Genomic DNA, 15,808 nt, shown 5'->3' on the forward strand with positions numbered 1-15,808 from the left:
TCGCTAGCTAGTTAGCACCAGCCGGGAACCGGCGTTAGCTCTCAGGAGCGATCGCTAGCTAGTTAGCACCAGCCGGGGACCGGCGTTAGCAACCGGGAGCGATCGCTAGCTAGTTAGCACCAGCCGGGAGCGTCGCGGAGCATTCAGCCTACTGGCTACCTAGATCCACTTCAACCAGCGTCGCGGAGCATTCAGCCTGCTGGCTACACAGCTTGTCGGTGTGCTAATAGCCTCTGCAAGCTAACGGTAGCTGGCTACACAGCTTGTCGGTGTGCTGGAGCCTCTGCAAGCTAACGGTAGCTGGCTCCAGGCTATTAGCACATCGACAAGCTGCTGGAGCTCCCGACGCTCGGCTGGTTGAAGTGGATCTAGGTAGCCAGCAGGCTGAATGCTCCGCGACGCTCCCGGTTGCTAACGCCGGTCCCCGGCTGGTGCTAACTAGCTAGCGATCGCTCCCGAGAGCTAACGCCGGTCTGTCTGTCGAAGACCGAGGGAACCGCATCAGGCTTCAGCTGATTAGTGGTCTTCTGGACAAACCTTCCACCCCCAACAACATAATCCGAGGCAATGAAGTGTTCTCTGGGGATCTTCATTCCCTGTCCAACAGGCTGATCACGCCGCCTGAGTGCAGCCAGCCTGAGCCAACATGCCAACAACACTGTTTTTTTCACTGGTAGTTTGTGGAAATTAACCAACTTTCCTCTCTCTCACATGGTAAAATTAGTTTGAACAGCCAGGAGCAATACAAACAGAACCACCGCGGTCCCGTTGTTTTGTAGGCAACATTTTATTTACTTACTGACCCATTCACTATAGGTAACTAACCAGCAGTGTATACACCAAACAAGCCCCATGACGTCAGCCATGACGTCAGCAACAAAATGGCGGCGCCCATGTTGAAAACAGGGATATTATATTTGATTTTTCAGACAAATAAGATAGATTTCACATTTGATTATAGAACCCTGTCTTACACAAGGTACACAACAAACAACTAGGATCACATTGCTCACTGCTTCATTTCCACTTTAAGTGAAAGTACACACTTGAGTAAAAGTCAAAGTTTCTACTTTTAAATGTACTTAAGTAGTAAACAGTGAACTTTTTTTCTGACTGTCTATATTCTTCTGATAGCAGGTGTTTAATCAAAGATCCCCATGTGGGAGAAGCTGTTGCAGGGGAACAATGGGTTCATTTAATTGGAGGCTTTGTCGTTGGGTTCAGAGAGGAGGATGTGATATTTTTTGTTAATAAATGTTTAAATATCTATTCAAGTTGTCATTTTTAACTGGAAAAAGTAGCATGTATGGGGGTAATTGTTACTTTACTTGATATTTGAGCTTCACTGCAGAATGATGTATATTGTGTAAAATGTGCACATACACTGAGAATATATTTCAGTGAGGTAGGAGACAGCATGTAAACTTCTGAATTCTTCAATGAGGGACATGCCAATACTCCATTGGTAAAGGGAAGGGTCCTTAAATATGTGGCATTGTATTACTAATCAACCATTTCCTACTGTATGTCCGGTAATGTACGGTCATAGGCAGATAGTGGAGTAGCTCTGGCAGAATACTGGGTACACAGTAAATTCTGCAAAGTAAATTTGACTCAAACTGAGTACATTTCACTCAAACTGAGTAAAATTTCTTTACTCAGTTTGAGTCAAAAGTACTCAGTTTGAGGAAAATTTACTCTGCGGAATTTACTGTGTAGTACAAGTATTGCATTGGCAGTGTCGGCTAGGCTTCGGGCAACCAGACCTGGCCCAGTGTGTTTGGACCGCATCTGGGCTGCTTCCGGCAACCGGACCTGGCCCTGTGTGTTTGGGCCGCATCTGGGCTGCTTCCGGCAACCGGACGTTGACCGCTTCCGGCAACCCCGGACCTGGCCCAGTGTACTCTGGCCGGTTCCGGGCAGTCAAGTAATCTTTGCCGTCTACTTGGCCGATTCCGGCAACCGGACTAGGGCCTATTAATTTCATCCGGCCTGCCGGATACAGGCCATTAATGGGCCGGAACTTTTTGGCCACCTGGGTAAGGTTGGGGTTCTATTTTAGAAACAAGGCTTGTTTCTCCTTTAATTCTAAAAAGAGGCTTGTCGCTGCTACTTTTTTACCGGTACTCGATTATGGTGACGTGTTGTATATGAATGCCTGTTCTACCTCGTTGCTTATGCTGGATGCCACTTATCATGGTGCGATAAGATTCATTACTGGCTGTAGATCACTCACTCATCTCTGCATTTTGTACAAGAAGGTTGGCTGTCCCTGCCTGCTCGTAGGCTTCATCATTGGTACATCTTCCTCTATAAAGCATTACTTGGACTGTTACCTCTATATCTCTGTACACACCTTACCGTTGCGTCAAATTCTTATACAGCTTGCGTTTGAAGTCGATTCTTTGAGAGTGGGCGCTGGTTTCAAGAAGAATTCAGACTGGAGATGGTTTTCAGAGGCAATGGCTCAGTTGGTGAAGAATGTGATTTATTCAGCAGACAAGGCACAGGTTACACAGCAGCACAGTAGAGGTCCCTCCATGACAACAGTCTCGGCTAGACTGAGTCCCCTACTGTTCTCAACAAGTTGTTTAAATCCTATCTCCAATACACAAGTGGGTCTGGTCCTCCCCTGCCAATAGTTGGTAAACTGGTTTGGTCTGTCTGCGTGAGGTTCTAATGGGTGAGGGGGTGTGAGCTATAATCTCGGTCACCTGCAATACTTGGTGTGTGTGAGAGTGTGTGTCATTCATCAAGTATACAACAAAACTGGTTTCTGTGTGGGGGTGAGATAGTGTGTGGGTGTGTGATCAAGCCAACGGTCAAGCCAACTGTTGTCTGTTTTCAGCTTAGCCATTCTGAATAATGCTATGATAATGTTGAATAACCCATTAATCATAAATACACGATAATATCAATTCTATTGACCATATGAACATAAATTGTTACTTCATTCCTCTCTTGTGGATCAATAGGATCCACACAAGCAGAATTATTTATGTTTTAATCTCATATCCTAATTTGTATTTTTCCATATTGGTTACCGTTATTTTATTTATTTAGCTTAACTAAATTAACCCATTAATATATTTCAATGTATGTAACCTATCAATAGTAAGATAACATTTATATTCAGTTTTCCTAGAATTTTTTTTAAATGAAAATTAATATTAATCAGAAGAGTAATTTCTAAAATACATAATAACAGAAATAATAATAATACAATTTAAACAGAAGGAACTACCAATCAAGTTAATATTACTAAGAATAATATCGGGAAAGATAATAAAGAAAATAAAGAAAGAAAGAATGTTAACATTATTAATACAAGAAATAATAATCCAAGAAATTAGTAAACGAATTATAGTCCATTTGTCATAAAATTGAATTTGTAAAAATAGAAAAATTGTGGTCGCTCTTTTGTCGTTGGTCTTATGGTCATCCGTTGTTCATTTTGTAGTGTTTGTAGTCCATCTGTCCATCTCCTCTCTTTAAGAGAAATATAGCATTGTTTTTCACTTATATTCTTTTTCGTCATGCAAGGCAATCAAACATCGTCTCATGGCACACAAACGTCTTCCTCTCTTGGGGCAGGTGCCTCTGTCTGATGTCAGCCTGATGTTTGGTCGGGGCTCGGAATCCCGGTTGGATGACCGCAGGCCTTAGTGATGCCTCCCCCTGATTCCTCCGTCTGGCCAGTGCGTTGGCCGGAGCTCTCAATCCGTGAGAGCTGGGCTTCCTCCCTGGTCCCTTGGTACCTGATGTGGCGATGTGGTACCCCATTGTTGGGCCCTGACCGGCGCTTTGGAATGTCAGTGGCGAGCAGTGATGCCACTAACGCGTTACTAAGTAACGCGTTATTGTAATCTGATTACTTTTCCGCGAAAATGGTAATCTAACGCGTTAATCTTTAAAAGCCAGTAATCTAATTGCAGTTACTTGTCCAAGTGGCTGTGCATTACTATTTCGTTACTATCTCATCATAAATTCATAATGCAGGCGGAATGCAGTATTTTATTTCGTTTTCGACAGTCAAAAATACGCTTAGAGCTGTTTACTTCTCTTTGGGAGTGACGTCACATGTCACGTTTTCAAAGCGTGTCTGAGCACGTAACCTCACGTGTTGTTCCATGCTGGTGGGCGCGGCTGTTATTATCATGTTATCGTCATCATCACTGAACAAAACATAGCGAGCTACAATGGCGCAGGAAGATGCTGGTAACGCGTTCTTACACTGGAAATTCAGTCACTACTTCAGGTTTGTGTCAGCTAAACCGGGTGAAAAAAACATTCACGTGAGTTGCACACTATGCGGAGTAGGCAAAATACTGTCTACCGCTAAAAACAGCACATCCAATTTAAGAAAGCATCTGGAATCACAGCACCGCGCGACCAAACTGATAGAAAAAAAACACGAAGCCGAAGCTTCGACTTCTACAGGACTGGGAGGTCCACCAGCCAAACAGCAAAAGCTGGATTTCAATAAAAAAACACCCGTTAGTGAGCGAGAGCTGAAGAGAATGGTCGGGAGATATGTTGTAGAAGAAATGTTACCTCTGAACACTGTTGACTCGCCCTCTTTCCGTGCCATAATAGATAAGATCCCTTGTAGTGCTAGTGCTGAGCTGCCCCGAAGAACGGCATTCTCCTCGTACTTGGATACGGAATATGCGGAGATGGAGAAGAACCTTAAGGCCACGCTAGATGAGGTTGACCATGTATCAACTACAGCCGATATTTGGACTGCTAATAACCGCAGTTATATGGGGGTGACCTGTCACTGGATCAGCAGAGCAACACTACAGCGCAACAAGGCAGCATTGGCATGTCGGAGAATCCGTGGTAGACACACATTTGATATTATTGGTGCAGAAATTGAAAACATCCATGCATCATATGGACTAACAAATAAAGTTGTAGCAACAGTGACTGATAATGGTTCCAATTTCGTGAAGGCATTTAGAGTGTATCAGCCTGTCACTGTCACAGAATCCGATGATGAGACTGAGGAGTCTATTCCCACTGTTGATGATGCCACTTTTTTAGACGTGGCTGGAATCCTCTCAGCAGAGAATGAAAGTGATGGCCAGGATGTGACTCTCCCCCCGCACTACAGGTGTGCTTCTCATACCATCAACATCATTTCTACAAATGAGGTGGAGAAATACTTGTTATCCAAAGCAGAGAGCAAAGCTGTGTATAGGAGCAGCACGGCTAAATGCACAGCCCTGTGGACCAAAGCAAGTAGGTCTACCATTGCTTCAGAGACAGTGGAGGAAGTAAATAAAAGGAAGCTCCTTGTACCTACATCCACTCGGTGGAATTCTTTTTACGATGCCATAAAGAGAATCGTAGAAATCCCCATGAAAGAGCTGAATACTCTGTGCACCAAGGTGGGAGTCACCTGCTTCAAAGATACAGAATACCAGTTCCTGCATGAGTACTGCACCACCATGAAGCCTCTGACTGTAGCACTGGACATTTTACAAGGTGACTGTCCTTATGGAACTTTACTACCCACACTTGAAGTGCTGATGCAGAAGACCCTCGCTCTGAAGAACACCCTCTCCAAGACGACTGCAGGCCTTCCAGATGCCATAGTGCAGGTAATGTTCCACCTTTGAGTTAAACATATTTTGCATTGCACTATTCAATCATGAACATGGAACACCATACTGCAGTATGTAGGTTGTCAGTAGCACACAATAATAAATAATAATAATAGCATAAGAGGAGCAGTACCGTTTAATAGACTGGTCAACTAGTCTCGCACATCCCTAAATAACAATATCAAAATATATTTCTCAGGCTATCCAGACTCGTTTTGCCCCAGTGCTGGACAACAAAGATGCCCTTCTCGCAGCTGTCAGTTGTCCAAAGTTTAAACTCCGGTGGCTGAGAGACGAAGGTAGGAAGGAGCAAGTGAAGGAGCTCCTGACAGAAGAGTGTCGCTCCTACAATGCTGGAGCACAGAGGGCTGCCAGCGTCCCCAACCCCAACACATCTGCCAGCGAAGGTGAGCTGGACTTTTTCTCCTTTGAGGCCGAGCCAGAGGAGGAGACCTACGTGGCAGAAAAGGAGGTGATGGACTACCTAAGGTCAGAGCATGAGCTTCAGATACTGGATAGGTATTCAAACATAAAGAACATTTTCTTGAAATATAACACTCCAACCCCATCGAGTGCTCCTGTGGAGCGTCTTTTTTCTCTGGGAGGGTTGGTGCTCACGCCTAGAAGGAACAGACTTTCTGACAAGAGGTTTGAGAAGATTCTGTTACTGAGATATAATCACTGGTTTACTCACCCCTCTCCCCTGTTTCACTAGGAACATTATACCATATCTGAATAGGATAGGCCTCAAAGGTAGTGTACATATCAGCCTACATGTGGTGTTATTGACCATTTATCTTTTGTGAAATCTATAAATCTATAGATAGGCCTACCTGCCCTATTAGTACATTTATTTTTTTATAACTCTTTATTTTTCTATTTTCAATTTTCACTTTTCACTTCAATTTACTGTGTACTCGTTGCTGCTAAACAGAAAGATTGTTGCTTTCCCTTTTCATATATATGATGGTGGCAGAGCAAAAGCTCTTATTTCCCAAATGCTGTTCATTTACAGGTTAAAGACAAGAGAGACTGATTGAATGTTCATAGACATTTTTAGCCTACATGTGGTGTTATTCACCGTTTGTTTTGTGAAACCACTCGTTGCTGCTCAACAGAAAGATTGTTGCTTTCCCTTTTCATATATATGATGGTGGCAGAGCAAAAGCTCTTATTTGCCAAATGCTGTTCATTTACAGGTTAAAGACAAGAGAGACTGATTGAATGTTCATAGACATTTTTAGCCTACATGTGGTGTTATTCACTGTTTGTTTTGTGAAACCACTCGTTGCTGCTCAACAGAAAGATTGTTGCTTTCCCTTTTCATATATATGATGGTGGCAGAGCAAAAGCTCTTATTTGCCAAATGCTGTTCATTTACAGGTTAAAGACAAGAGAGACTGATTGAATGTTCATAGACATTTTTAGCCTACATGTGGTGTTATTCACCGTTTGTTTTGGGAAACCACTCGTTGCTGCTCAACAGTCAGGACTGTTGCTTTCCCTTTTGATTAATGTTTTTTTTTTGAACAATGTTTTTTATTTTCCCTTTTTTAACATGAAACTAGACAAACAATACAGTAACAGTAATAATCAATGATAAATCACAGGACAATGACAGAAATAATAATAACAATAATGACAGTCCAGTAATAAAATCAAAATAAATGTAGATTAAAAGACATACAAATTATAAATACAATACATTTTGATTAATGTATATTAAGATTGTGGCAGAGCAAAAGCTCTTATTTTCCAGATTTACAGTTCATTTTCATGTTAAAGAGAGACTGATTGTATGTTTATAGAAAGACATTTATAAAAACAATTTAATAGTTACAGTTGATATAATTGAATAGTTCAACCTGCATTTGTTAGGTGTATGTTTTGTAAAACCACTGTCTGGCTGCTCTAATGCTGTGAGCAGGAGAGACTGTTGCTTTAACATACTTGATGGTACAGAAGCTGAAGCACTATTTTAACAATTTACGTTATGTGCAGAGAAACAAGTTAAAAACATTCAATAAAGCGTTTAAAAAAAACTGTTGTCATTCTTATGTTGTGGCAGCAGCAGGGGGGACGACTTCGTAACCTAGTTACTTTCAAAGTAACTAAGTTACTCTGATAATCAAGTAATCAGTAAAGTAACTAAGATTACTTTTTAAAGGAGTAATCAGTAATCAGTAATCATATTACTTTTACAAGTAATCTGTGGCATCACTGGTGGCGAGTATATACATTTTTTTTTGTTTTTTTTTGTTTTTTTATGAAATATGAAATTTCATTACAATTTTTTTTTTCAATAGGAATAGAGGCTTCCTTGATTTTTCATCAAGGCTCGCTGTATCTTTTGGGTCTAGTTGTCATTCTTTGTGGCCTATGGCCTCCCGATGTCTTTGCACGACAGGTGTGTCGTCAGAATCCAATGTAGTGAAGCCCTCGTTTTCTGTCTGAGTCTCCCTCTCTTTCTCCCGACAGCTGTCGGTCAGGTGTCTCCTCTCTGCCATGCCCTCGATCTCCACCGTTGTTCTTCGCCGATGGTCTTTCTGTGAGGGCTGCTCCCAATGACAGCCTCTTTGCTGTCTTCAGTCGTCTGGTGCAGTGTGCCACTCTTGGACCTCCTCCTGCTGTGTGCCACCCTGGGACCACGTGGGCGATCATACCAATTGTTGCAGGATCACCAGGTCGTCTCGGCCCCCCGGAGTTTCTGATGCGATGTGGTATATAGCTCCACCTCTCTTGTCACTGGCTCCACCTCTCTTGATACGCTTTTGTCATCCCCTGTTGGCGTGTTGGGTCGTTGAACCTCTGTGCATGGTTGCCTGGGAGGATCGCCTTCTCTCTGTGTAGTTTCCTTGTGGACACATAATTTGTAGAAACTCCTTGGCCATGTTAGTTGTTCCCTAATCTATCTACTCTCACTCTATGTTCATAAAAACATTACTTAACTAACTATAGTACAGCTAATTTCATATTCTGATTCAACCTTGCGTGTGTGCTTTTTCTTAATTGGTTTTCCTTTCTTAAATATTCAGTTTTATAGTTTCATTTTTTATTCCAGATTGTTTCTCTTTCTCTCTCAGCCCTGTTTAACTATTTCTTTAGCTAATTAATCTATATTTTTAGTTATTTCTCCATCACTTTGAATCATTTTTCTGTTGTCCATTTGCTTATAGAATTTTCTGATTGAACGTTCTTATTTCCTACTTATTGTTTCTAAAATTACTTGTACACGTTTTCAACAATACATGGTTCATCTGTTAACACACTCATCCTGGACGCTGACTCTCACTGTAGTGTTATTTTATTCTGATTAGTGTATTCTAGTGTCTGTTTGATTACCTCAGCTCAGTTGCACAGACCTGGCCTATTACTAACTCTATGCTATTTTGAATTGTATACTATGTCTATTGTGCTTTTTATTTAAGTTAGTTTATATTGCCTAATTTCCTTTACCTTGTCTTAATTTTCTATTATTTCACTTTTGTTGTACTTACCTCTCTTTTCCTGTGCACTCTTCCCAGCTCCCACCAGGCAAACGGGGTCCGCGACAAACATCATATTCACTTTGTTTTTATGTCAACTCTCACTGTGTCATGTTTCTATTCTTACTTTATTTGTGCCCTACTCTTAAAGCCCAACCTCCAGGTTAAACCCTACTGATCAATTATGGGTAGTTTACATCATTGGTATATAATTTCATTATTTATTTTTTTCCATTTGACACCGGAAATGCCACTCTGAAAGAGTTAAAAAGGTCCACGCACGAATAACATGCACGCGCGAATCAAAAAAGCTTATCAAAAGCCGACGTCACAACAGGTGTGGCTTGCATATTAATGTGCTGAATATAATGTTGCTTTTCCACTAAAATAAAGTACTCAGTTTGTCTCCGTGTGGGGAGGCAGGGCTGCTGGTGATCAGCATGAGAGCTCCAGAAATGTCACGTGAAAAACGGCAGACCACTGATTGGTCAGAAGAGAGACGCGTCACTGTTTGGGGAGTCTGAACGAAAACAGAACGCCGCCATCTTTAATGTCTCGCGTAGGATGTCTTTTGTATGTTTGCAGCAAGAAACAAGTGCAATAAAAAAGGATACAGTCACTGTGTATTCTGCCTCATTTATTGATGAAACAAAACCGACATCAACACAATTTGCCACAGAGCGAAGTGTTTAGTCTGACAAAAAGATCGCTGATTAGTTACGCTTGTTGGGGTTAGGGACGTAACGTTAGTTAGCCTAATGCTAACGTTAGCAGATAGACACGAGAGGCTAGGTAACGTTAAAGCTTGTAGAATAGACACAATGAGGTAACGTTAGCGTTAGCATAATAGACACAACGAGAGTCTGGTTAATGTTGTTATTGATTGATTGAATGAAAACTGTGTTTTACTCTGGCTTGCCAAGCTCATCATAGCCCCTTTCGTGACTGATGCACCGAGTGAATCCACAGTCACTTGCTCCTTAATAGGAAACCAACCTAGATTTACCATGAAGGACTGGTTCTGGCCGAACCGTTCGTTATACAAGTATCACAGAGACATTTCAAATGTACTCACAGTTGCACGAGGGTTTCGGACAGAGATACGGGATGGTTTGAAAGCTCTGCGTTGCTAATAAACATTTTAAATATTTTTTATAAACTGCTCAAAACGGCATTATTTCCGGCGTTGGCTGCCTTGTGTGATCACAGCGCATGCGCATCATGCACCCAACGCCGAAAATAATGCTCTGCCTCCTTGCTACTGCCTGTGTCTCCCAGAGCACAGGAGTAGGGTCACAGAGCCCCCTGGTGACCAATACCTGTTGTGACGACATTACACGTGCACGTTATAAACCATTGATTAAAATATGCACGTGCATGTTGATTGTGTTGGGCAGACAAAATGTTTTGATAAAAACGCTAAAACTGGGTCAATTTCAATACTTTTTTTTCCAATTCTTCATGAAAGTCACTGTTGGCCTAGTCCACATTGTTTATTGAACAAAAATACAACATGGAGGTTGACCTTTAAGTGGCCTTACTCTCTGTGTGTTGTGTATTTTTTATTTTTTTCTCCTGCCATTAAACATTTTCAGTCAATATGATTATAGTTTGCCAGTTTTGGGCTAACGTAATTGCAGGAAGGCTTTTTGCATTTTTCATCCCACAAGCTTTTTGAATTTTTATTCACTTTGTCTGGTGCATTATTAGTCCAGAGATATGAGTCTGGAGATGTCACTTATTCGGTGTTGATAGTGTCCTCAATGCCTATTGCAATTTCTGTGTTTCACTCTCTTCACCTCCCCTTCTCTGTGTTCACTCTTTCAGTGAGTCTTTGCTCACAGTGATTTTTACGGCTCCTGTAATCGTGAATGTGCCTGCCTTAGGTTGCCGCGAGTTTCTCTCCGTGCAGTCTTACCCGTCTTTGGCTATAATGAATTAATCATTATCATTCTTCCATACCGGCCTGTTTTCAGCGTACCCGTTGGGACCGCGTCGCTTGTTGAGGGGAGGCATATTTGCGCGCTGCCATTGCTGAGTTAATGGCCTGTTTTGTCATTGTCCGAGTTGAGCTTTCTCACCATTTTTCTTTTGCTCCAGAACTGTGATGTAGTCTCTAAGTAGGCTTCTCCTATTTCCTTTTCAAATTACTGTTCAGATTGTTTTTCAGAGACTTCCTTTGTACTCGGCAGAAGAAGAAAAACTGTAACTCCTAATTTGTGTGTGGTGTATATGTATGTGTGTATGTATGCATGTTTTTATATTGCTTCTAATATAGTTCTTGTCTCTCTTACACAAACCTTCAGTTAGGTGACCCTGTTGTTGCCTTTACTCGATGGACGTCTGTCACAGACTCCGTTCTCCCGGTGAGACGCTGTGAAGCAGAACAAGGCAAAAAGAGACATGTTTTACTATATATACAACTGTAATTTCAGAAACAATTTCTTCTAAATTTAGCATAAATGTTGTTCTTTTACCATTATTTTTATTGAGAGAATTTGTGATATAAATATAAAGATACTGTTTTGTTTTCGTTGTCGTCTTCTTGTTCATATAGCATGCTGGTTCGTTGGATTTCGTTCCCTATTTTCTAAACTAATCTAAGATACTTCTAGTCCACTGGCCACTTCCACCTGTATTTTCTCAGAAAAAGAACAAAATATTCACATGTTTTGGTTATTCAAAACATTCCTAATATAGTCTCTCACTTTTTGCCCATGGAATTTTGTGTGCAATCTTGCATTGTCGCCGTAATTTTGGCAGGTTATAGGACCACGTCCATTTCCCAATGTGACTCTCCTTACCCTGTTTCAGAAACCATTCACTGGCCTCTTCAAGGTTAGAATGATTTAGCATAAATTATTTGGACACATCTGCATTTTTTCTGTCTATTAGTCATCATAATTTTGACAGGTTGTAAGCATCCGGATTAATCAACCGTCCATTTTGATATCCTCTCTTTGACTCTGTCTAGTTCAGAGTCCACATGACCACAAAAGCCATTGCGGTGACAATTTTCCTCTCCCATCTGTGCAGCTTGGCCAGGTTGTACAGGTGGGAGACATCAAAATTGTCCACCATACCATCCTCTCTTACGTTTTCCTTACTGCCACAGCAAGAGTTGATCAGAAACACTGTAGCAAAAAGGAAATCCATGATACCTTACACAAGTATCTATATTTCCCTACTGGGAATATTTGATTTTATCTTAATATTCAGTTAAAAAGAAAAAATGTCCGGGGTCTACACCTGGTTGACTTCAAGTCGTTGTCACAACCACTTACCAACTTATCAACCCAACACACCTGAAAAGTGTACCTGGAAACATAGCATTGATCATAATTAGTGCTGTCAGGCGATTAACATTTTTAATCTAATTAATTACAGGTTTTGTAATTAATTAATCTAATTAATCGCATTTTAATCGCATATTTATATTTCATATTCATATAAATATTTAAAATTCAAGGACATTACATTATTGTGGCAGGTGACTGATCAATTAAATACACCAAGAAGAATGCTTTAGAAATCAATTTTATTAAATAAATAAAATAAATAAAATGAAAACATACCTCTCAATAAGGTAACATTTGTTGCTGATACAGCTAACAGTTTACACTAAGCTACAGTATCCTCAAATCAGGGTCTACTGCAGGGTCTACTGCAGGATCTAGTGCAGGGTCTACTACAGGGTCTACTGTATGCATGACATCTATTCCTCAGCTTGTTTACATTGTCTGAGTGTAAGGCTGCCCTCTTCTTTTGGACTATGTGACCTGCAAGTGAAGAATGCTTTAGAAATCAATTCTATTAAATTGAATAAATAAATAAATAAAATGAATGAAAACATACCTCTCAATAAGGTAACATTTGTTGCCGATACAGCCAATAACAGTTTACACTAAGCTACAGTATCCTCAAAAATCAGGGTCTAGTGCAGGGTTTACTACAGGGTCTACTGTATGCATGACATCTATTCCTTGAGCCAATTGCTAAGACAAACAAGCTTCAGCTTGTTTACATTGTCTGTGTGTAAGGCTGCCCTCTTCTTTTGGACTATGTGACCTGCAAGTGAAGAATGCTTTAGAAATCAATTTTATTAAATTGAATAAAATAAAATGAATGAAAACATACCTCTCAATAAGGTAACATTTGTTGCTGATACAGCCAATAACAGTTTACACTAAGCTACAGTATCCTCAAAAATCAAAACAGCCCACAGCAAGCTAGTGTCTGGGGGCATGACTACAGGGTCTAGTACAGTGTCTACTACAGTGTCTGGGGGCATGACTACAGGGTCTAGTACAGTGTCTACTACAGTGTCTGGGGGCATGACTACAGGGTCTAGTACAGTGTCTACTACAGTGTCTGGGGGCATGACTACAGGGTCTACTACAGTGTCTGGGGGCATGACTACAGGGTCTACTACAGTTTCTGGGGGCATGACTACAGGGTCTACTACAGTGTCTGGGGGCATGACTACAGGGTCTAGTACAGTGTCTGGGGGCATGACTACAGGGTCTACTACAGTTTCTGGGGGCATGACTACAGGGTCTAGTACAGTACGACCTGGAATAGTTTAGGGAATAACAGCAATGATACTTTAATGATTATATACTGGACACACTAGGGGGGGGGTTAATCCGGTCGCTTGTAAGCCGACAGGAGTAGGAGGGGGGGGGGGGGTAGAATCCGGCTGCCTCATCCGGCCAAGGGTATCCCAGGTGAACCCACTGTAGTGCCGTTCAATGCGCCGGCGATCCTTGGACCACAGATGAAAGCAGGTGGACTCTTTGTGGGCCGGCGTCATCCGGTCCACGGAGGAGAGACGTGAAGCGACCTCGTCTTGCAGAGCGTCTCCTCACCTTGCGTCCTCTCCAGGGGGGGGGGGTTCCAACACACGGCAGTGTCGGGGGTCTTTATCCATGGAATAATCAAAGTATACAAAGCATAATCCGTGCCTGGGAAGGCGGGCTGTCGTCGGCAGAATAATCCGGTATACAGGTCCACTCGCTCGTCGGCTCTGGGGCTCCTCGGGTGCAGCTTCACGTGGGGTCAACCACCCTGGATAAGCAGCCAGTTCTCTGCCCGAAACGATGGGGTACTGACTACGGTAGTATTCTCACCGCACGAAGCACTATATATTAACAGACTATTATTAGCTTAATAGACTACGTCCAACTCGACGATATAGTGCCAAATATGACTATTCAAATATTAATATACTGACTACAGGGTCTAGTACAGTGTCTACTACAGTGTCTGGGGGCATGACTACAGGGTCTACTACAGTGTCTGGGGGCATGACTACAGGGTCTAGTACAGTGTCTGGGGGCATGACTACAGGGTCTAGTACAGTGTCTGGGGGCATGACTACAGGGTCTAGGGGCATGACTACAGGGTCTAGTACAGTGTCTACTACAGTGTCTGGGGGCATGACTACAGGGTCTAGTACAGTGTCTACTACAGTGTCTGGGGGCATGACTACAGGGTCTAGTACAGTGTCTACTACAGTGTCTGGGGGCATGACTACAGGGTCTAGTACAGTGTCTACTACAGTGTCTGGGGGCATGACTACAGGGTCTAGTACAGTGTCTGGGGGCATGACTACAGGGTCTACTACAGTGTCTACTACAGTGTCTGGGGGCATGACTACAGGGTCTAGTACAGTGTCTGGGGGCATGACTACAGGGTCTAGTACAGTGTCTGGGGGCATGACTACAGGGTCTAGTACAGTGTCTGGGGGCATGACTACAGGGTCTAGTACAGTGTCTGGGGGCATGACTACAGGGTCTAGTACAGTGTCTGGGGGCATGACTACAGGGTCTAGTACAGTGTCTGGGGGCATGACTACAGGGTCTACTACAGTGTCTGGGGGCATGACTACAGTGTCTACTACAGTGTCTGGGGGCATGACTACAGTGTCTACTACAGTGTCTGGGGGCATGACTACAGTGTCTACTACAGTGTCTGGGGGCATGACTACAGGGTCTAGTACAGTGTCTGGGGGCATGGTCTACTACAGTGTCTGGGGGCATGACTACAGGGTCTGGGGGCATGACTACAGGGTCTAGTACAGTGTCTGGGGGCATGGTCTACTACAGTGTCTGGGGGCATGACTACAGGGTCTACTACAGTGTCTGGGGGCATGACTACAGGGTCTAGTACAGTGTCTGGGGGCATGGTCTACTACAGTGTCTGGGGGCATGACTACAGGGTCTGGGGGCATGACTACAGGGTCTAGTACAGTGTCTGGGGGCATGACTACAGGGTCTAGTACAGTGTCTGGGGGCATGGTCTACTACAGTGTCTGGGGGCATGACTACAGGGTCTACTACAGTGTCTGGGGGCATGACTACAGGGTCTACTACAGTGTCTGGGGGCATGACTACAGGGTCTACTACAGTTTCTGGGGGCATGACTACAGGGTCTACTACAGGGTCTGGGGCATGACTGCAGGGTCTAGTGCAGGGTCTAGTGCAGGGTCTACTGTATGCATGACAAATCTATTCCTTGAGCCAATTGCTAAGACAAACAAGCTTGTTTACATTGTCTGAGAGTAAGGCTGCCCTCTTCTTTTGGACTATGTGACCTGCAAGTGAAAATAGCCTCTCACATGGCACAGAGGTAGCAGGAGTAGCCAGATATTTGCGAGCAAGAGGAGACAGCTGTCCATAGGCTTTTGCGTGAGCTGCCCACCACTCCAGTGGA

The 15,808-nt window shown here is 42.8% G+C and overlaps 1 protein-coding gene across 1 annotated transcript in view; it reads left to right on the forward strand.

The window, feature by feature from the left end:
* Positions 1-5,363: 5,363 nt before the first annotated feature.
* The window catches only part of mep1bb (meprin A subunit beta b), a gene marked incomplete at both ends in the record, with an annotated part of 211,403 nt that continues 200,958 nt past the window's right edge, over positions 5,364-15,808 (forward strand). The window contains 3 exons of the mRNA XM_084327668.1: positions 5,364-5,606; positions 5,809-6,098; positions 8,088-8,238. Of these exons, the coding sequence (XP_084183794.1) occupies positions 5,364-5,606; positions 5,809-6,098; positions 8,088-8,238 (684 nt within the window). The remainder of the gene's footprint in view (positions 5,607-5,808; positions 6,099-8,087; positions 8,239-15,808) is intronic.

The sequence above is a fragment of the Notolepis coatsorum genome (assembly GCF_963971535.1).
Source record: "Notolepis coatsorum genome assembly, chromosome: 13".
NCBI lineage: Eukaryota > Metazoa > Chordata > Actinopteri > Aulopiformes > Paralepididae > Notolepis > Notolepis coatsorum.